At 38.3% G+C, this 14,873-nt stretch overlaps 3 protein-coding genes across 5 annotated transcripts in view; all 3 read left to right on the top strand.

Moving 5' to 3' along the window:
* The window catches only part of LOC111575002 (phospholipid-transporting ATPase ABCA1-like), a 38,667-nt gene extending 35,080 nt beyond the window's left edge, over positions 1-3,587 (top strand). For all 3 annotated transcript variants that reach the window (XM_023279891.3, XM_023279890.3, XM_023279889.3), the window contains exons 47-49: positions 71-163; positions 520-763; positions 850-3,587. In XM_023279891.3, coding sequence (XP_023135659.2) covers positions 71-163; positions 520-763; positions 850-993 — 481 coding nt within the window. In that variant the 3' untranslated portion in view covers positions 994-3,587. The remainder of the gene's footprint in view (positions 1-70; positions 164-519; positions 764-849) is intronic.
* Positions 3,588-3,747: 160 nt separating this feature from the next.
* spink4 (serine peptidase inhibitor, Kazal type 4) lies at positions 3,748-5,539 on the top strand. Its single transcript, XM_023279923.3, has 4 exons — positions 3,748-3,876; positions 4,437-4,468; positions 4,639-4,751; positions 5,349-5,539. The coding sequence occupies exons 1-4, from the start codon at positions 3,825-3,827 to the stop codon at positions 5,392-5,394; spliced, it is 243 nt and encodes an 80-aa protein (XP_023135691.1). The 5' UTR covers positions 3,748-3,824; the 3' UTR covers positions 5,395-5,539.
* Positions 5,540-5,680: 141 nt separating this feature from the next.
* On the top strand, positions 5,681-14,786 carry stra6l (STRA6-like). Its single transcript, XM_023279911.3, has 18 exons — positions 5,681-6,127; positions 6,356-6,437; positions 7,428-7,528; positions 7,667-7,797; positions 7,879-7,999; positions 8,210-8,255; positions 8,352-8,477; positions 8,741-8,808; positions 9,448-9,556; positions 9,658-9,811; positions 10,038-10,113; positions 10,272-10,353; positions 10,591-10,639; positions 11,001-11,118; positions 11,205-11,324; positions 11,593-11,756; positions 12,944-13,087; positions 13,200-14,786. Exons 1-18 carry the CDS (start codon positions 6,102-6,104, stop codon positions 13,442-13,444), a joined length of 1,962 nt encoding a protein of 653 aa, XP_023135679.2. The 5' UTR covers positions 5,681-6,101; the 3' UTR covers positions 13,445-14,786.
* The last annotated feature ends 87 nt before the right edge of the window (positions 14,787-14,873 follow it).

Below are 14,873 nucleotides of genomic sequence, written 5' to 3'. Positions count from 1 at the left end.
AAAAGAAGTTTCCTGCTCAATTTCTGTGTTTAACCTATCATGAATGATCTGTTTCTCTTGCTTTTTACAGCATGGAGGAGTGTGAAGCTCTCTGCACCAGGATGGCCATCATGGTCAACGGCAGGTTCCGCTGTCTGGGCAGTGTACAACACCTCAAAAACAGGTAGGAACACACAACACAACGTTTCTCAAGACTGTGGCTCACAAATGTGGACATCTTTGCACTTTCTGGAAATGTTTAAGTGATGAATCTTATGGATTGCAGCATTAATTGTTGCAGTCACAAAAAGTAATAAGACTTTAATATGTGGTAAAAGTAATTTTTTGCAATATATACAGGTTTGGTCTTGAAAATGCTCTGACATACAGTGCTTATTTGTGGTAGCTGCAACAAAGATTTCTATAAAGAACAGCCGAGTCTGTAGAAATACCTGTGATATTCACAGAATCAAAGACAGAGGCAAAAAGATAGGAATGAATTTATACATTATTAAAATGTGTTTTTTGTGTTCCCGTCAGGTTTGGTGATGGCTACACCATCATCCTGCGGGTGGCGGGGCCGGACCCAGACCTTCGGCCGGTGATGGAGTTTATTGAGCGGGAGCTGCCAGGGAGCACGCTGAAGGAGAAACACCGCAACATGCTGCAGTACCAGCTTCCGTCGTCCCTCACCTCCCTCGCCCGCATCTTCTCCCTGCTCGCCAAGAACAAGGAGGCACTCAGCATAGAGGACTACTCCGTCTCTCAGACCACGTTAGACCAAGTAAGCGAGCGCACGCCATGATCATAACAAGGTTGTGACTTCAATTCAGTCAAAATCTAATGTGTTTTTCCTCCTCTCTCCTGCAGGTGTTTGTAAATTTTGCCAAGGACCAAAGTGACGAGGACCATTTGAAAGATGTCCATCTGAGCAAGCGGGACGCTATTGTAGTGGACATTTCCCAGCTAAACTCTTTCCTCATGGACAACAAGACCAGGGAGAGCTGTGTCTGATTCCTCAACATACCATCAGTGGGAGTTGCTTTGCTTCACCCACCCTCCCCCCACACAGTCTAGAAAAGATGGACCATAAAACTGTAGGGGGGAGACAAACTGTGTTCTTTTTTTTTTATTTCTACTTTTTAGTCTTTTTTAATTGTTATCATTTCTCAGTGGACCTGCACTTCAGCGCACAGCCTTGAAAAGGCAGAGACTGCAGGTATCGTGACAGACACTGAAACAATGAAAACTCAATGCAAATCAATGCAAGAAATATATATAAATATATTTAAGATGAGAAGATATTTGTGTGAGGGTTGGAGACTGGTGCTTCTCCTTCACTAGGTGGTTAGGTAGAAAGAAAAGACTAGAACACTTGAAGTGACGGCAGGATTTTAATCCTGTGTTAGACTGGAAAGCATGTAGCCTGGCTACTCACTCAATGGACAAGACACAGGGGATGTTAGAATGACATCTCTAGCTTTCAATCCCCTTTCCTCAAAGTAGTTAGCAGTAGTCAGGGAGACAGTGTATTTGCTACTCTGTCTTGAGAAATCGCGACAGTGTAAAACTAAAAAACAATTCTGGATCATTCACTGCCAGTTGTTAAAAGATGGACTGACTGCTTTTTTTTATTCAGGGTCTAAGCTATCGATTTCTCTTCGTTACCAAGCGCAGTCGTTTTCTAATGCAAAAGACAGTAAAAAAAACGCATTTACAATCCAGTTTCAGTCACAAATGTGCAATTGTCAACAATAATTTTTACTAATTAGATTTTTAAAGATAATTTAATTCTCCTAGACAGACATAACCTCTATAGAGATTTTCTTTTCTTCGTTTGGATAACAATTAAGACTGCTAACCAAGTCGTCTTTATTTTATTTGTTGTTCCCGGTGTCCTTGACTTTGTCCAGCACAGTGCCTATACTGGTGGAGAGAGAAATTTGAGCACTCCATTAAAAACAACAATGTATGTAGGCTGCCAAGGAATGTATACGACAGATACCAACATGCATCAAAGCACAAAAAGAACCTTTTTGTGAAGAAACTTGACTGTATTGTTTATAAAATTTTGTCCTTCGTTGTCAAAAACAAAAGAAAAAAAATCTTGTGGTTCCTTGGTGTCTGTACAAGATGTGCAGTCTGCTATACTGGCTTGTTTTTACCCACCCTGCCCTCTTGAAATGGAACTGAAGGCTAATTAGAACGGACACAAGTTGGCTAAGGGGTTACTGAAGACTTTGGACTGGTTTTTTTGAAAGGGACCTGGAAATATATACTGCATGCTTTCCAGTGGGCCACACATCTGGACTATCAGCGCTTCTATGTGTGTACCAAAGCATGCTACCAGATCTGCGTGTGAAGGAACAGAGAGGCCAAAATTCTGCTTCGTTGTGTTTGGATTATCGACACAGAGATATGTGGGAAGTCCCAAATTATGTTGTGAAAAAAATGGAAGAAAATGTGATTTTTGGCAGAGAGATGAATCCGATGGAAACGCTTTTCTAAATGCCCGTGTTAGGGCACTACGGGAGTGTTTAAGACCTGAGTCAGTACCGATGTGGATATTATGTACAGTAGCAATTTCGTGATGTCAAGTCAAAAAAAAAATGTTACCAGTGGAGTGAACAAACAGTATCCGTGCCAAAAGGAACTGAACATGTATCTTTGATCAACCAGCATATTTCTGAGGAGGAAAATGTTTTGTAAAGTTTAAGTTGTGCTTTGATTTCAGGTCTTTATCCATCAGCTCAACCACAGAAATCCTCCACTTCGCATTGTCAGCAGCTTGAAACAAAAAGGCACATATGTGAAATTTGTGCTCTCATTCAGTCTTATTTGGACTGCAAGTTCTTTCTAGCCTCCAGTGCTGTTGCCAAATTCTAATCTTATTGTTCGTTCACATTCAGAAACTGCCACACTGAAGTTAACTGTACTGTCAGTAATTCAAAATTTAGAGGTGAGGTTGAGATATTTCACAGAATTGTTTATAAGACATAGTCAATAAGCCAGAGTGGATATGAGGACCATGTCAAATAGAGTTGTGCTTGTAATGCTTTATAATTCAAAAATTAGCCAGGGTTTAAATTCATGACAGATTGTCATTACAGGTGCTCTGTGTCATACAAAATCTTGGAAGGGGTTTCTGTTATCTCTGGGATCTAATATTGGCTCCTTTACCAACTCTGAGAATCTGATCCTTGTCCTAGCAAACCCCTATTTTCTTTTCAAAATGAGCACTTTATAGGCTTCATGGCCTTTTCTTTAAACTGTGCAGAAATAGAGATTTGGTTATGGAAAATGAAACATGCTTAAAAAACAAATCTCGGCACTGGAACACAGATACAATTCAGATAAAATTAAGCTACACCACTGCATTTAAAGACTTGTTTGAGACTTGAAACAGAGAAGGTTAGGCTTACATGTGATTGAGAGACAGGAGTGAGTTAAAGAGAGAAATGCAGGACAATACTAAGGTGGGGATTTTTCTCTTCTCGTGCTCAATATTATTATTTGTTTACATTTTTAGGTATTACGGCTGTTGAGTCTGTTACCCATTGTGTATAGTTACTCTTTACATTAATAAAATTCATACATTTTGAAAAAAAGACTCCTGATTTGCTTTATCATGTCCTATATACATATATGTGAGCTTGTCATGTACAGACGCTGTGTATCTGTGTGTGTTCCTGTGTGCCGATGACAAATGGTTTCTACATTTCGCAAGTGTTTACGTGTCCATTTTTCATCTGCTGTGTTCTCACGCACATACAGTTAAACTGCCTGTAAAAACAGCAGCGCACTCGCAGGTGTCTGGCACTCAGAGTTATTCATCCAACAGCAGCATGACTGCGAAAGTTATTTTTCTGGGACTTCTGCTCATCTGTGTCGCCGCAGGTAACAAAGAAAAAAAACACTTTTCTGGGGAAACAATGTACTTTTTTTGAGATGTTTTTGGTGTATTTTAGTTGGACGTTTGATACAGATTTAGATGTAAGTCAGTGGAGCAAATTGAATTTAGAAGCTACTCAATGAAAAGTACTGATCTATTGAAAATGGTCGTGTTTTATTCTAAAACACTGTAGTAAAGAGGATTCAATTCTGCTTCTTTGACCGTTGTCGGCAAAATAGGTCATACTCACATCTAAAATTATCTCATGTCCTGATAAACATAATCTATTTCACTCATTTATGACAGCATTGAATTAAGTATTACATAATAGGCTCTGGTGTGCTCTACTTACATATTTTCGTATACAACAAACAACATTTTTAAGTGTATCACAGGTGGTATAATTACTTTTCTCCTCCTAGAATACATCCACGTAGTTTGAATCAGCTGAGTTAGTTTTATAAGCTCTAAACTTCGATATTTTTCCCCCATGTAAACTGGGTTAGTTATGTATTTGCATGTAAGGTGAACTTTATGCATTTATGGTTGTCTGTTTGTCTTAAAGGTGCAGAGGAGAAGTCTCCACATGAGAGAAGGGTGACGTTTTTTTCACAATAGTAACATTTGAGTGACTGTATGTATAGGGAGGTGTTTGTGCCTTGTTGGCTGGATGTGTAGAGTGAAAATAACTTTAATTCAAAACGATTAATTATAGATTAGAATAAAATATTGTTATGTTGGATTATAATGGTTAATTATTTTGGCAGCCTTCTTGTCTTGACATGCCGGAGATCTTGGCGTGTCCTATGAATCTCGCTCCTGTGTGTGGCAACGATGGAAACACATATGCCAATGAGTGTACACTGTGCGCCCAGAGTCGGTGAGTACACACAGCTGCTCCACACTAATTACATTCACACACCAGTTCAACACCACACAAGGTAACTTTATGGAGGACAAAATGCCTGTGCTGCTCTCTGGTGGTGAAAGAATTCAGAGACTCTGGCTAATGGCAGCTGATTCAAACAAATAAAGACTACACAGTTTAAAGAAGTACGTCATTTTGCAGTAATTGTTAGTAAAGTGAGAGAAGTAAAAAGACAGTTTGAAAAACTCTTAAATTTAATTGTAATGATGGATGGCTTTGCCAGTGTAGCTCCTGCTGAAAGCTGGTCAGATAGGTTGCTTTTCAGCTAACCACCGAGCTACTGTGCAGCCCTCTCTCTGAATTTATTTTTTGTTAAACTTGTAGCTCAGTTTGCTTTTCATACAAATGGCATTCATAGCTTCATTCAGTTTATCTAAAACCTCCTCACACTCCCGACACATTCAGAGATAATGACTGAGTGTGATGTCTGATTTCCCAGAAAAATCTGACCTTATTCTAACCCTGATCACAATCGTTAATACAAAGTTGACCTACATGTCAGCCACCACAATCAGTCACAGCTATTTCATGTCATTATTCTCTTCACAGAAAAATCAAGATGGACATTTACGTTGTCAAGGACGAGAGCTGCTGATCTGCACAGCCATTGATGTCACCGCCAAGGGACCAACCGAGATCTGATTATCACACCAAAATGAATCTTTGAAATGACAACTGGATTCCAACTGTCTTAAATATGTGTCATTTTCATGAACAACATAAATTTCAATGAGCAGCAACCTTGTGATATTTTCTTTTGTTAACTGAGACATTTCACCAAATCTGATATTGATAAGGATCATGTACACAGCGGGCATAAAACAGATGGTCCAGTGTGTGTAGCTTCTGCACTAAAGTTGATACCAGGGCGAAAGAAAACAAATAAAGGAGATATCATTAACTCGATAATGCAATCTAAGTAACATTCCTCTGAAAAGTGAGGGCAGAGGGTGAATGATCGGTTGGTTAGCTCAGTGGGAGAGTGGACTGTTTGCACTCCTTATACTGAGTAACACAGTGGTCAATAGTGTGTGTGTGTGTGTGTGTGTGTGAGTGTGTGTGTGTGTGTGTGTGTGCGTGTGTGTGTGTGTGTGTGTGTGTGTGTAAGGGAAAAAGAGATCTGGACTAAAAGAAGAACAGTGACATAAAATGTTGAATCCTGAGGTCAAAGGTCAGATGTGTGAGTCACATGGTTGAAACCAGGAAAAGGGGAAGTGATATCAAACCACAGTCGCTTCCTTTGTCCATGCAGTCGAGCAGACACACAGTTCTCTCGACCTGAAAGGCAGCAGCTTATCAAAGATGATAAGAAACCAAGGGGAACAGCTGTAAGTACGAACCTCAAATATCGCATATCATTGTCATTAGTGTTACAGTGCTTAACTTTGCAACTGTTTGCTCTTATTTTGTTATGCTAATGCCACGTTCAATTTAGCATTCACATTTAAGATTGGTTTCACTCCGGTCATTACCTTAGTTGACCCGGACTTTGGTCTATTCAGGTCTGCCTGGTCATTAGCACTAATTTATGTAACGTCATGTTCATTTTGTCCCAGATTCTCCAATGTCTCCAGAATTGATGACTGTCAAAGTGGAATCTCTGTGGAGTTCTTCCTGCATCTTTCACTCTTACCATCAGTAAGTGTTCCATGAATTTAACATTCCTGCCACATACCACCAGTGATTTTCACGAGTGCAGGGAGCTCCTCCAAAGCTAAAGTATATTCATTTATGTTTGTCTACTTCATTGGTAAATAAGTAACAGATGTGTTTTATTGGTGGTGGTGGTGTTTTGTTTTGTAGGGAAATGGCCATTGTAATGATAAAGTGTCTCTACATATGAAAGCGTCCCAACAAAACGAGTTTACCCCTTAAGTATTTAGCGGCATCACATTCACAGCATCCTTGGCTTTAACCCTGCCCAATACAATTGTGACTGGTTTAAAGAAACACAAACAAGCCAGATCCTTTTCCCTCTAAAGCAGAATTATAGGGAGGTGCAGCCAGACCATTATGTTTTACAGATTGAGCTGGCTAGGCGAGACTATAGCAGTGTTTGGTTCAATGAGGAGGAGCTTGGGATCAATGACTAGACTTTCCTCCTGAGCCACAATCTGTCCCATAGAGGGCTTTTTAAAAAAAATTTTAAACAGGTAAAATCCACTTTTTGATTGAATTAATTTTATTCATCATTACTCATTGAACAGAGTACATAGGTTTCTTGCCTAAAGGGATGTGGGATAGTTGAATTTAAAGCTTCAGCTACTGAAACAACCTATTTGGAACAGGGCTAACACCAGCATGGTAGAAAAAATGTGACTTACATGAACTTGTTAAAAAAGGGTTTAATATGGGACCTTTAACAGAGGACGCAGATGTAGTAGTGATAGAGTTACAATTACAATGTACAAGAGATTGACAATATAAAGTATACCACCAAGGAATACAAAGTAGCAACGCTAGAGCAATTGGAATACAGAATAAAAGCATTACAACCAACAACTGCAACACAACACAGGGGTACATTCACTGCTACAGCTGCCAGAAACAAGCAGACAGGTACAGGCATTCCAGTGAGTTTTGTTATTCATTTCTTTACGTATTATGTACTGACATCTTGTCTTCCAGGTGGTGATTGTAGGGGTGCTGTCGTTCCTCCAGAAAAGACCCCAGAAATTTGCCATTGACCACAGACTGGCCTTCCTAAAGGGGCGTTTTGCTATTGTAGTGTAAGTAAGCTGCAGTAGCAGCAATCCTTTGAGAAAGCTTTATCCATATTTCTGCTATTCTGTGATGTCTATCAGGCTACTACAAGAGCAATATGGTTTTATTTGTGTTTATGTCATCTTATTTTTCTTGTGCCCCAGGCCTTTGGATACTATAGGCAGCCTCAGTAATCGATGGTCCTATGGCTTCGCATATGGTGCAGTTTCCAGCAGTGTCCTGCTGCTCTTCTCTGAACGTTACCTCCTCTTCGATGTCCCAAACTGGGCCAGAGGTACATTATTTTCCTCTTTATCAAACAGATACAACAAATAATATGTCAACTGATGCAATGTTCTCTGACTGTCATCCTCAGCTATAGTGTATCTGATTGGAGCTTTAGAAGTGGGCCTGGCATATTTCCCTTTCTTTGCCTGTTTGTCCACACCATTCAGAATGGTCGGAGCAGTGCTGGGAATACTCTACTCTGTGGGCTGGTAAACACTAATTCATATTATATTCTCCCCAGTGTGTAACTTTACAACATTGTAAAAACCAAAGTACAACTGATGCAAATGCAACTTCTTAAAAGATAACAAAAAACTTCAAGAATAAAAGGAGCTAGGCAGTTCATAATCAGATAAACTAGTAAATATGTGGATGGTGAAATTTTAATAGTCTTCAACACATCTTCAATCTGTTTTTAGGATCATCGTTACAGTCTGGGATACATTCACCTGTCCCGACGGTAAGGTAGGGGAGTACGAAACCCAGCATGAAATCCAAACCCATTAGAATGGGCCTGTTGCCATGTGGTTTCCATCAAGCCATTGTTTGTGATTTTTAAAGATTTTGGGGAGATACCAGAAGATCATTTCCCAGTGGCCCTGCATCCTCTCCTTCATTTTCCTCCTGGGACGATTTCTTTATATACTGATTAAAGCTGTTCGAATACGTCTGCAACTGGAACCAGAGGTCAGCAGGACTAACGCATAACTTGTTATGATTCTTGCTGTATGTTATATCATTTATGGTGCTTTAGCCTTCATTTTGTTCTCATTTTCTTGTTTTAAAGTCTGTCTGTTATTATGTGAAGTTGGCCAATATTTTAACAAAAATATCTTACATTTTTAAATGATAGATTGGCAACTGTAGGATTTGAAGTGATTACTATAAAAACTGTGTTGTTTTATATAAAAACCTTTGCATGAGTATGAATTTGCTGAATCTGCCACCAGGACCCTGAAGAGCTGAATGAACAACACCAGGTCCAGCATGTTAAGAGACTGCTGAGGAAAACACAGAGGTAGAAAAACACACTTAACCTACAAGTGCATTAATGCTGTTATCCAAGTTATAATGCACAATGACGTTCCATTTCTTTACTTCTTACAAAAATACTAAAAGTACTGTTCACTTTACAACTTTCAACTGCTTCCAAAATCACTGAATAAATTTCCAAAATCTGTTATGTATTTTTGACTACCTTCCAGAGAGCCATAATTAAACATTAAGATCTTTATTATATATAAGTCAACATGTACATGTTGAGGTTTAATGAGTGAAATCTGTATTTGCAGAGTTTGAGAGTAATAATCCATGAAAGCAATATTTGTCACATTATATCCACTGTATTTGACGTTAATGTTGTGTGTCTTAATAAAGTTCAGTGCACAATGATTAAGTCCACTCTGGTGTGTTCAGGGTCTACTATCAAACATCTGAGTGCCAGTTTTCCAAATGATTTATCAGAGTTTTGTTAAAAAAAAAAAAAAATTGCAAGTTTGGCATAGTTGATATGAAATTATGCCAAAAAGCAAGGACATCAAAGGACACTCGCTTCTTTTGAATCTCAAAGTGGTCTTGTAGTTGCAGCACTTACAGGTGACAGCACACAGTCATGGAATCACACATAGCGGCTCTGACCTTCCTTTCTGTGTTGCAGTAGGCCGCTCACCTGGTTCGAGAGGCGAGTGTATGACTGGGACCCTTACTTCAAGTTTCCCAACAGGCTCATTGGCACTGCAATTATTTCCCTTATAGGCCTATATATGGTACAGATAAACATGATTTATATTTCAGTTGCGTAAAACTAAATCATTTGTGCTTCTGCTGCATGTACTGCTATATTTATGTCTTTCTGTTATTCCTGTAGATGACACTTGCGGACTACAGCCTCAGTGATGTTGCTTTTGACCAAGTAGAGAGGTGGAAGAATACACTACAACAGCTGGTGACCTCCTGTAACCAAACCGAGCCTGTGGAAGTCATGATACCACAGCTGGAAGAATTCCTTGACGTGGCCAGGAGTGAGTTAAACCACCAGACTGTTTGGGAGGATGTATAATCTGTGTGAATAATGTTTCCTTAAGGAGGACATGAGACAAATTTTGGAAATGCTATCACCGGATTTCTTTGGCCTAATAAATCAAACAAACATACCTAAATATGATATCAGGAACACAATGGACACGTCACCACATTTATGGTAACATAAAGTCAGGATAAGCTCTGATCTATTTTTTGTTTTTCAAGTATCCTGGCTAGCCACCACCATCTTTGCCAGTCTCAACTCTGTTGCCTACACCTTCCATATTTTAGTATGTTACAGGTAAGAGAACTTTAAAAAAAAAAAAAAAAAAGCATAATTCATGTTAAGATTTGAAAATTTGTTTACGGGACATGATAAGATGTTTTCCCTACAAGAGAGCAAAGCAACAAATGCATATTTACCAGCACTGTAATGGTGTACATATTATATCACCTTAGGAAACACTTGAAGAGATTGTGGAAAGGACAGAAGAGTTTTATCCCTGAGAAGTTTCACAAACCTCGCTCTGCTGTCAGTGTGGTAAGTAAAACACACCTACGATGTATGACCTGCTTGCAAATATGGGACACATATTGCAAACTATATGGTCACTGAACCCCATATAAATATGAAAAAGTAAAAACGGTCCCTACCACCTTTCAATATCTCAAATATGTAGAGTACATGGATGCATGTGCAGACATTTTTGTATGCATGTATTTGCTTCTCCTTCCATATTCCTCTTGCACAAACATGTTTTCTCATTGAATTTTGTAGGCTTCCATTGCAAGATACTCTGGGTGGCAAATAGCTTTTACACTGTGGGGTAAGTTTTTCATGATCTAAAAACATGAACAATTGACAAGTTTGGTGTGCTTTCAAGACAAAAACAACAACTGGCCTGGTGACAGACACCTTGCATTAAGATAAAGCCTAAAATATGTTCGTATGACGGTTCATCAAAGTACCCCTGCACCAAGATGTGAGCCCAGGTAGAAACAAATGTAATCAAATATTCTCTCACATTGCTAACTAACCTAACCCAGTTCACATAAAGGAGGAAAATGTCTACAACACTATTACTTTCATAAAAACCTAATCCCATTATGTTGCAGATTTCTGAAATTCATTGAGCAAATATGTTTGCGATCAAAAGTTGTTTTTTTTCTGTTTTCTTATTTTTTTAGGGTACCTGATAGTCCATTTTGTCTACTTCCTCTTTGCTATGCTGTTAGCCTATGCGCTGATTCTTCCTGTATTGCATGGAAATGTGGTGGCCATGCTGAACACCCTGGGAACAATACTGTATGGTTACTTTTACGATGATTGTGGTTATATGGGGGAATAGGAATAGATAGAGGCACTGACTGAGTTCGTCTTGTGTCTCTCAGTCTGACCATCGCTCTGGTGATCGGCCTGGTGATTCTCCAGGTAGCTATGGTTCAGATCTTCTTCCTTCAGAACAAAATGTCTCCCACAGATAAGGAGAAACCTCTGGCTCTCAACAACAGGTTGGTATATCTCAGGATTATGAACCTTATGATAAAACAGATCCTTTATTTGCCAGACGTGTAATTATTATTATTTTTGAAGCTATAAAACATGCACATCCTCCCTTGCTCAATAACTGGTAAATGAGCTTCAGGTGAATAAACAGTTCTGTTAATTATTACCATCAAGGAAATTCATTCTTCCTGTAACATGACAACAAGCCACAATCATGAAGAACTATTTTAACAGCAATTTAAAATTACAGTTTCCCCTTCTTTTCCTCTTCAGGAAGGCGTTCCACTGCTTCAACTACTTCTTCTTCTTCTACAATGTGGTGATGGGAATCAGCACCTGCATACTGAGACTACTGTGTAGCATAGTGGTGGGAACATGGCTTGTGTCCCGTATAGACCGAACCATAATGCAGAGGGGATATGAAACCATGGATGCCGGTAAGCTTAAAGTCAACTGAAAACTTGTGCAAAACAACGATCATGTATTGTGTAGTGTTGTTTTATAGTATTTAATATACTACAGTGGAAGAAAACTTGAAAAATGGTGCTGTTGTTATGATTTGATGTTGGTGGGCTTTGCCAAGGGATACTACTTTTACCTGCCTGCATCCACATATTCCAGGAGATGGCAGCATTTCACAGATAATTAGAAGTCAGAAAGTAAATCAGAAATGAAGTGGGATAACTGAAATTTTTCCTTGAGACACTGATCTATTTTTTTAAAAAACTGTAATAAAAAAAATCAAAATACATTGATGTTGCACTTAACAAGCCAAACAGATATTTCACAAGAAATCGTGAGATTTGTGACAGCTGAAAACAATTTTATCACTATTCTTCAACACTACATGGAAGCACAACATGGGAGTGATTCAGTCCTAAGAGTGTGTGGAATTGTAGTTTATTAGCTTTGTAAATAAAGGTGTTGTTCTTATCTCCTTGAAGTAAGATTCCTTTCAGTATTTTTTTGCTTGTCTGTTCTCTTCCTTTGAAGGGTGCCCTAACTCTATACAACCTGATTTCCTCTTTGAAGATACTATGTATTGACTGGAGTGCATTTGCATGTGTGGTTTCTATCTTCTGACGAATGTTGATCTAAATGTTGGTTTCCTGTTGTGGAGTTTATCCCCTTTGGTATATATATATATATATATATATATATATATATATATATATATATATATATATATATATATATATATATATATATATATATATATATATATATATATATATATATATATATATAAACAACCTGTGAGAGGACCTTGGCTTTATGTTTCCTGTGCTTCCTGTGTGTTTCCTTGTGTTGTTGCTGCTGTTGGTGTGTTTTTTTTTAATGCATCTAGCCCACTGAAATTAAGTAAAGTCTTTTTTTTTTCAAACTCACCTTGACCTAGATTTTTTTTTATGTTGCCTTTTTGGTTATAATTCTTCTACCCACCTCAATCACTTAAATTTCTTGTACCAAAATTAGTTGTAGTGGCGTTTTCCATTGGTATTCCAGTCTTACAGATGCAGAGAATGGATCTTGGAAGGTGCCTATTTTTAATTAGTAGCATGTAAGCATTGGTTAAATGTGTATTCCTCCTCATAATCTAACTATATTTCCCTATATGATCCAGGTTACAGTACATGGATTGGGATGATCTTTGCTGACCATTATCATAACAACCCAGTCATGGTATGTTTCTGCCAGCTGCTGATCTCCAACAAGCTGGAGAAGCACCACACATCTGCATATGCCACATTCAGCGATGCTATGCCAGGTCAGTACTGTGTGTTTGCACCTCTGCCATGAGCAATCATTTACTGCTATCACCTGTCCACTATCTAATCTTACTCCTGCTTTTGTTTCCTCATTACTTGCATTTTTCCCAGAATCCAATGTTAATAACCGGGCGAGGAGGCGTTGGGTGTTGTTTTATACCTTATTGAAGAACCCTCGTCTGATCCTACTCAGGAAGCACCACCTCTCTGCATCTTCTTCATCGTCATCACCATCCCAATCTGCCCCATCAGAAACTGTGGTACGGGCTTGCGTCATGGCATCTCAAACACAGAACAGCCTAACAGGGTTGCAGTCACTACCAGAGATCACAGTCACACCAGCAGAAGATTGTTAAGAAAAGCACTTCCATAGATTCTGGCCTCAAACATGAATGCCATGACCTTCAGTGGTTTCTTTAAATGTTGCAGAGAAAAAACTGTGGGATTTTCAGTGAGTCTGCTTTGAATGCTATCCTTTTTCATAAGCCAGTGGATCTGATGTTATTTGTCACCTGGGTCATTCCGTGTTAACTCAGCAAGATTGGGGGAGATCAGCTGCTTGACCATCTCAGAATATCTTGAAAGTTTGTAGGAATGATCTGCCCATTTATTTTGGCTGAAATTCCCAAATTTTCCCTATGTTTCACCCAGTGGAAAGTGCTGATAAAATCAAGTGTGAGTTGGCAATTGGATGAGAGGCCACTTTCAGATGTTCTTATCTCTTGACACATACGTCCTAAAGTCTTCAAACTTTCAGGAGATGTTCAGACGTTTCTGGTGACTTCACTTTTGCTTAAGATCTCTCAAATTAAGGATTTATTTAGAAATCATTATCAAAAAGTTGGAAAATATATGTCTAATACATAGGATCTATTTGATCAATTTAATTGTGAGAATAATATCTGAATGACATTACTAATGCTTTGAAAGCTTTCATATGTTAATAAAAATGGGAGTCATGGCCAATTAAAGTTGACACAGGTAAAAAAAAAGTCATTAATTTTCAAACGGCCAGATGGACATCTTGAATTATGCGTAGGCTGATGAAATTTAGAATAGTAAGAGATGGAAGTATCATCTACTTGTGTGCCAACTTTCGCTGAGTTGACATGGAATGACCCACCTACATCAACATCTTCAAGGAACTTTCTGACTTAAGACTTACAGGACATACTGTTGACAATGTGATTGTATTAGGTCACCAGTTTGTCAACTCAGAATAACATACTTTAAAAAAAAAAAAAAAAAAAAGGTAATCCAGAGTAATATACTGATTTGGGTTTAATTTAATAAGATTGTGAATACTAGTGGCACAGAATAATTGCAGCAGTTTAAGTGGTTTCATAGATTTGTGTTGTCTGTAATATGTAAGCTTGTATTTGACTTGTTCATTACTGGTCAGAACTAACGCATTAGCTGTAAATTTTAAAATGTGAATTTAAGTGAAATTTCTGCTGCTACACTGTATGTAAACACTGTCAAGGTTTGTACATAATCACAACCACTGTCTATTCTGGATATGGATCTGGTGCTTTGCAGCTGGGTATTTTTTTTGCAAAGTTTATTTTATTTAGATTATGTGTGCAATGCTACACAGCAATTCTGCTTTTTTCTGGGTTTGTATTGTGAAATCTAACTGGTTATAAACATTTATGCACAACCTTTGTATATTCTCAATAAATATTTGGTTGCAATAAATGGCGATTGGTCATGCAGTTTGTCGAACTTTGTAAACAAACAATTTTGTGTAGATAAACCTCTATTTTTGTTTTTCAAAATTGTAAA

The sequence above is a fragment of the Amphiprion ocellaris genome, chromosome 4 (assembly GCF_022539595.1).
Source record: "Amphiprion ocellaris isolate individual 3 ecotype Okinawa chromosome 4, ASM2253959v1, whole genome shotgun sequence".
Lineage (NCBI taxonomy): Eukaryota > Metazoa > Chordata > Actinopteri > Pomacentridae > Amphiprion > Amphiprion ocellaris.
Note: the sequence above shows the minus strand (reverse complement) of the source record. Positions and strands in the feature narration are given on the sequence as shown.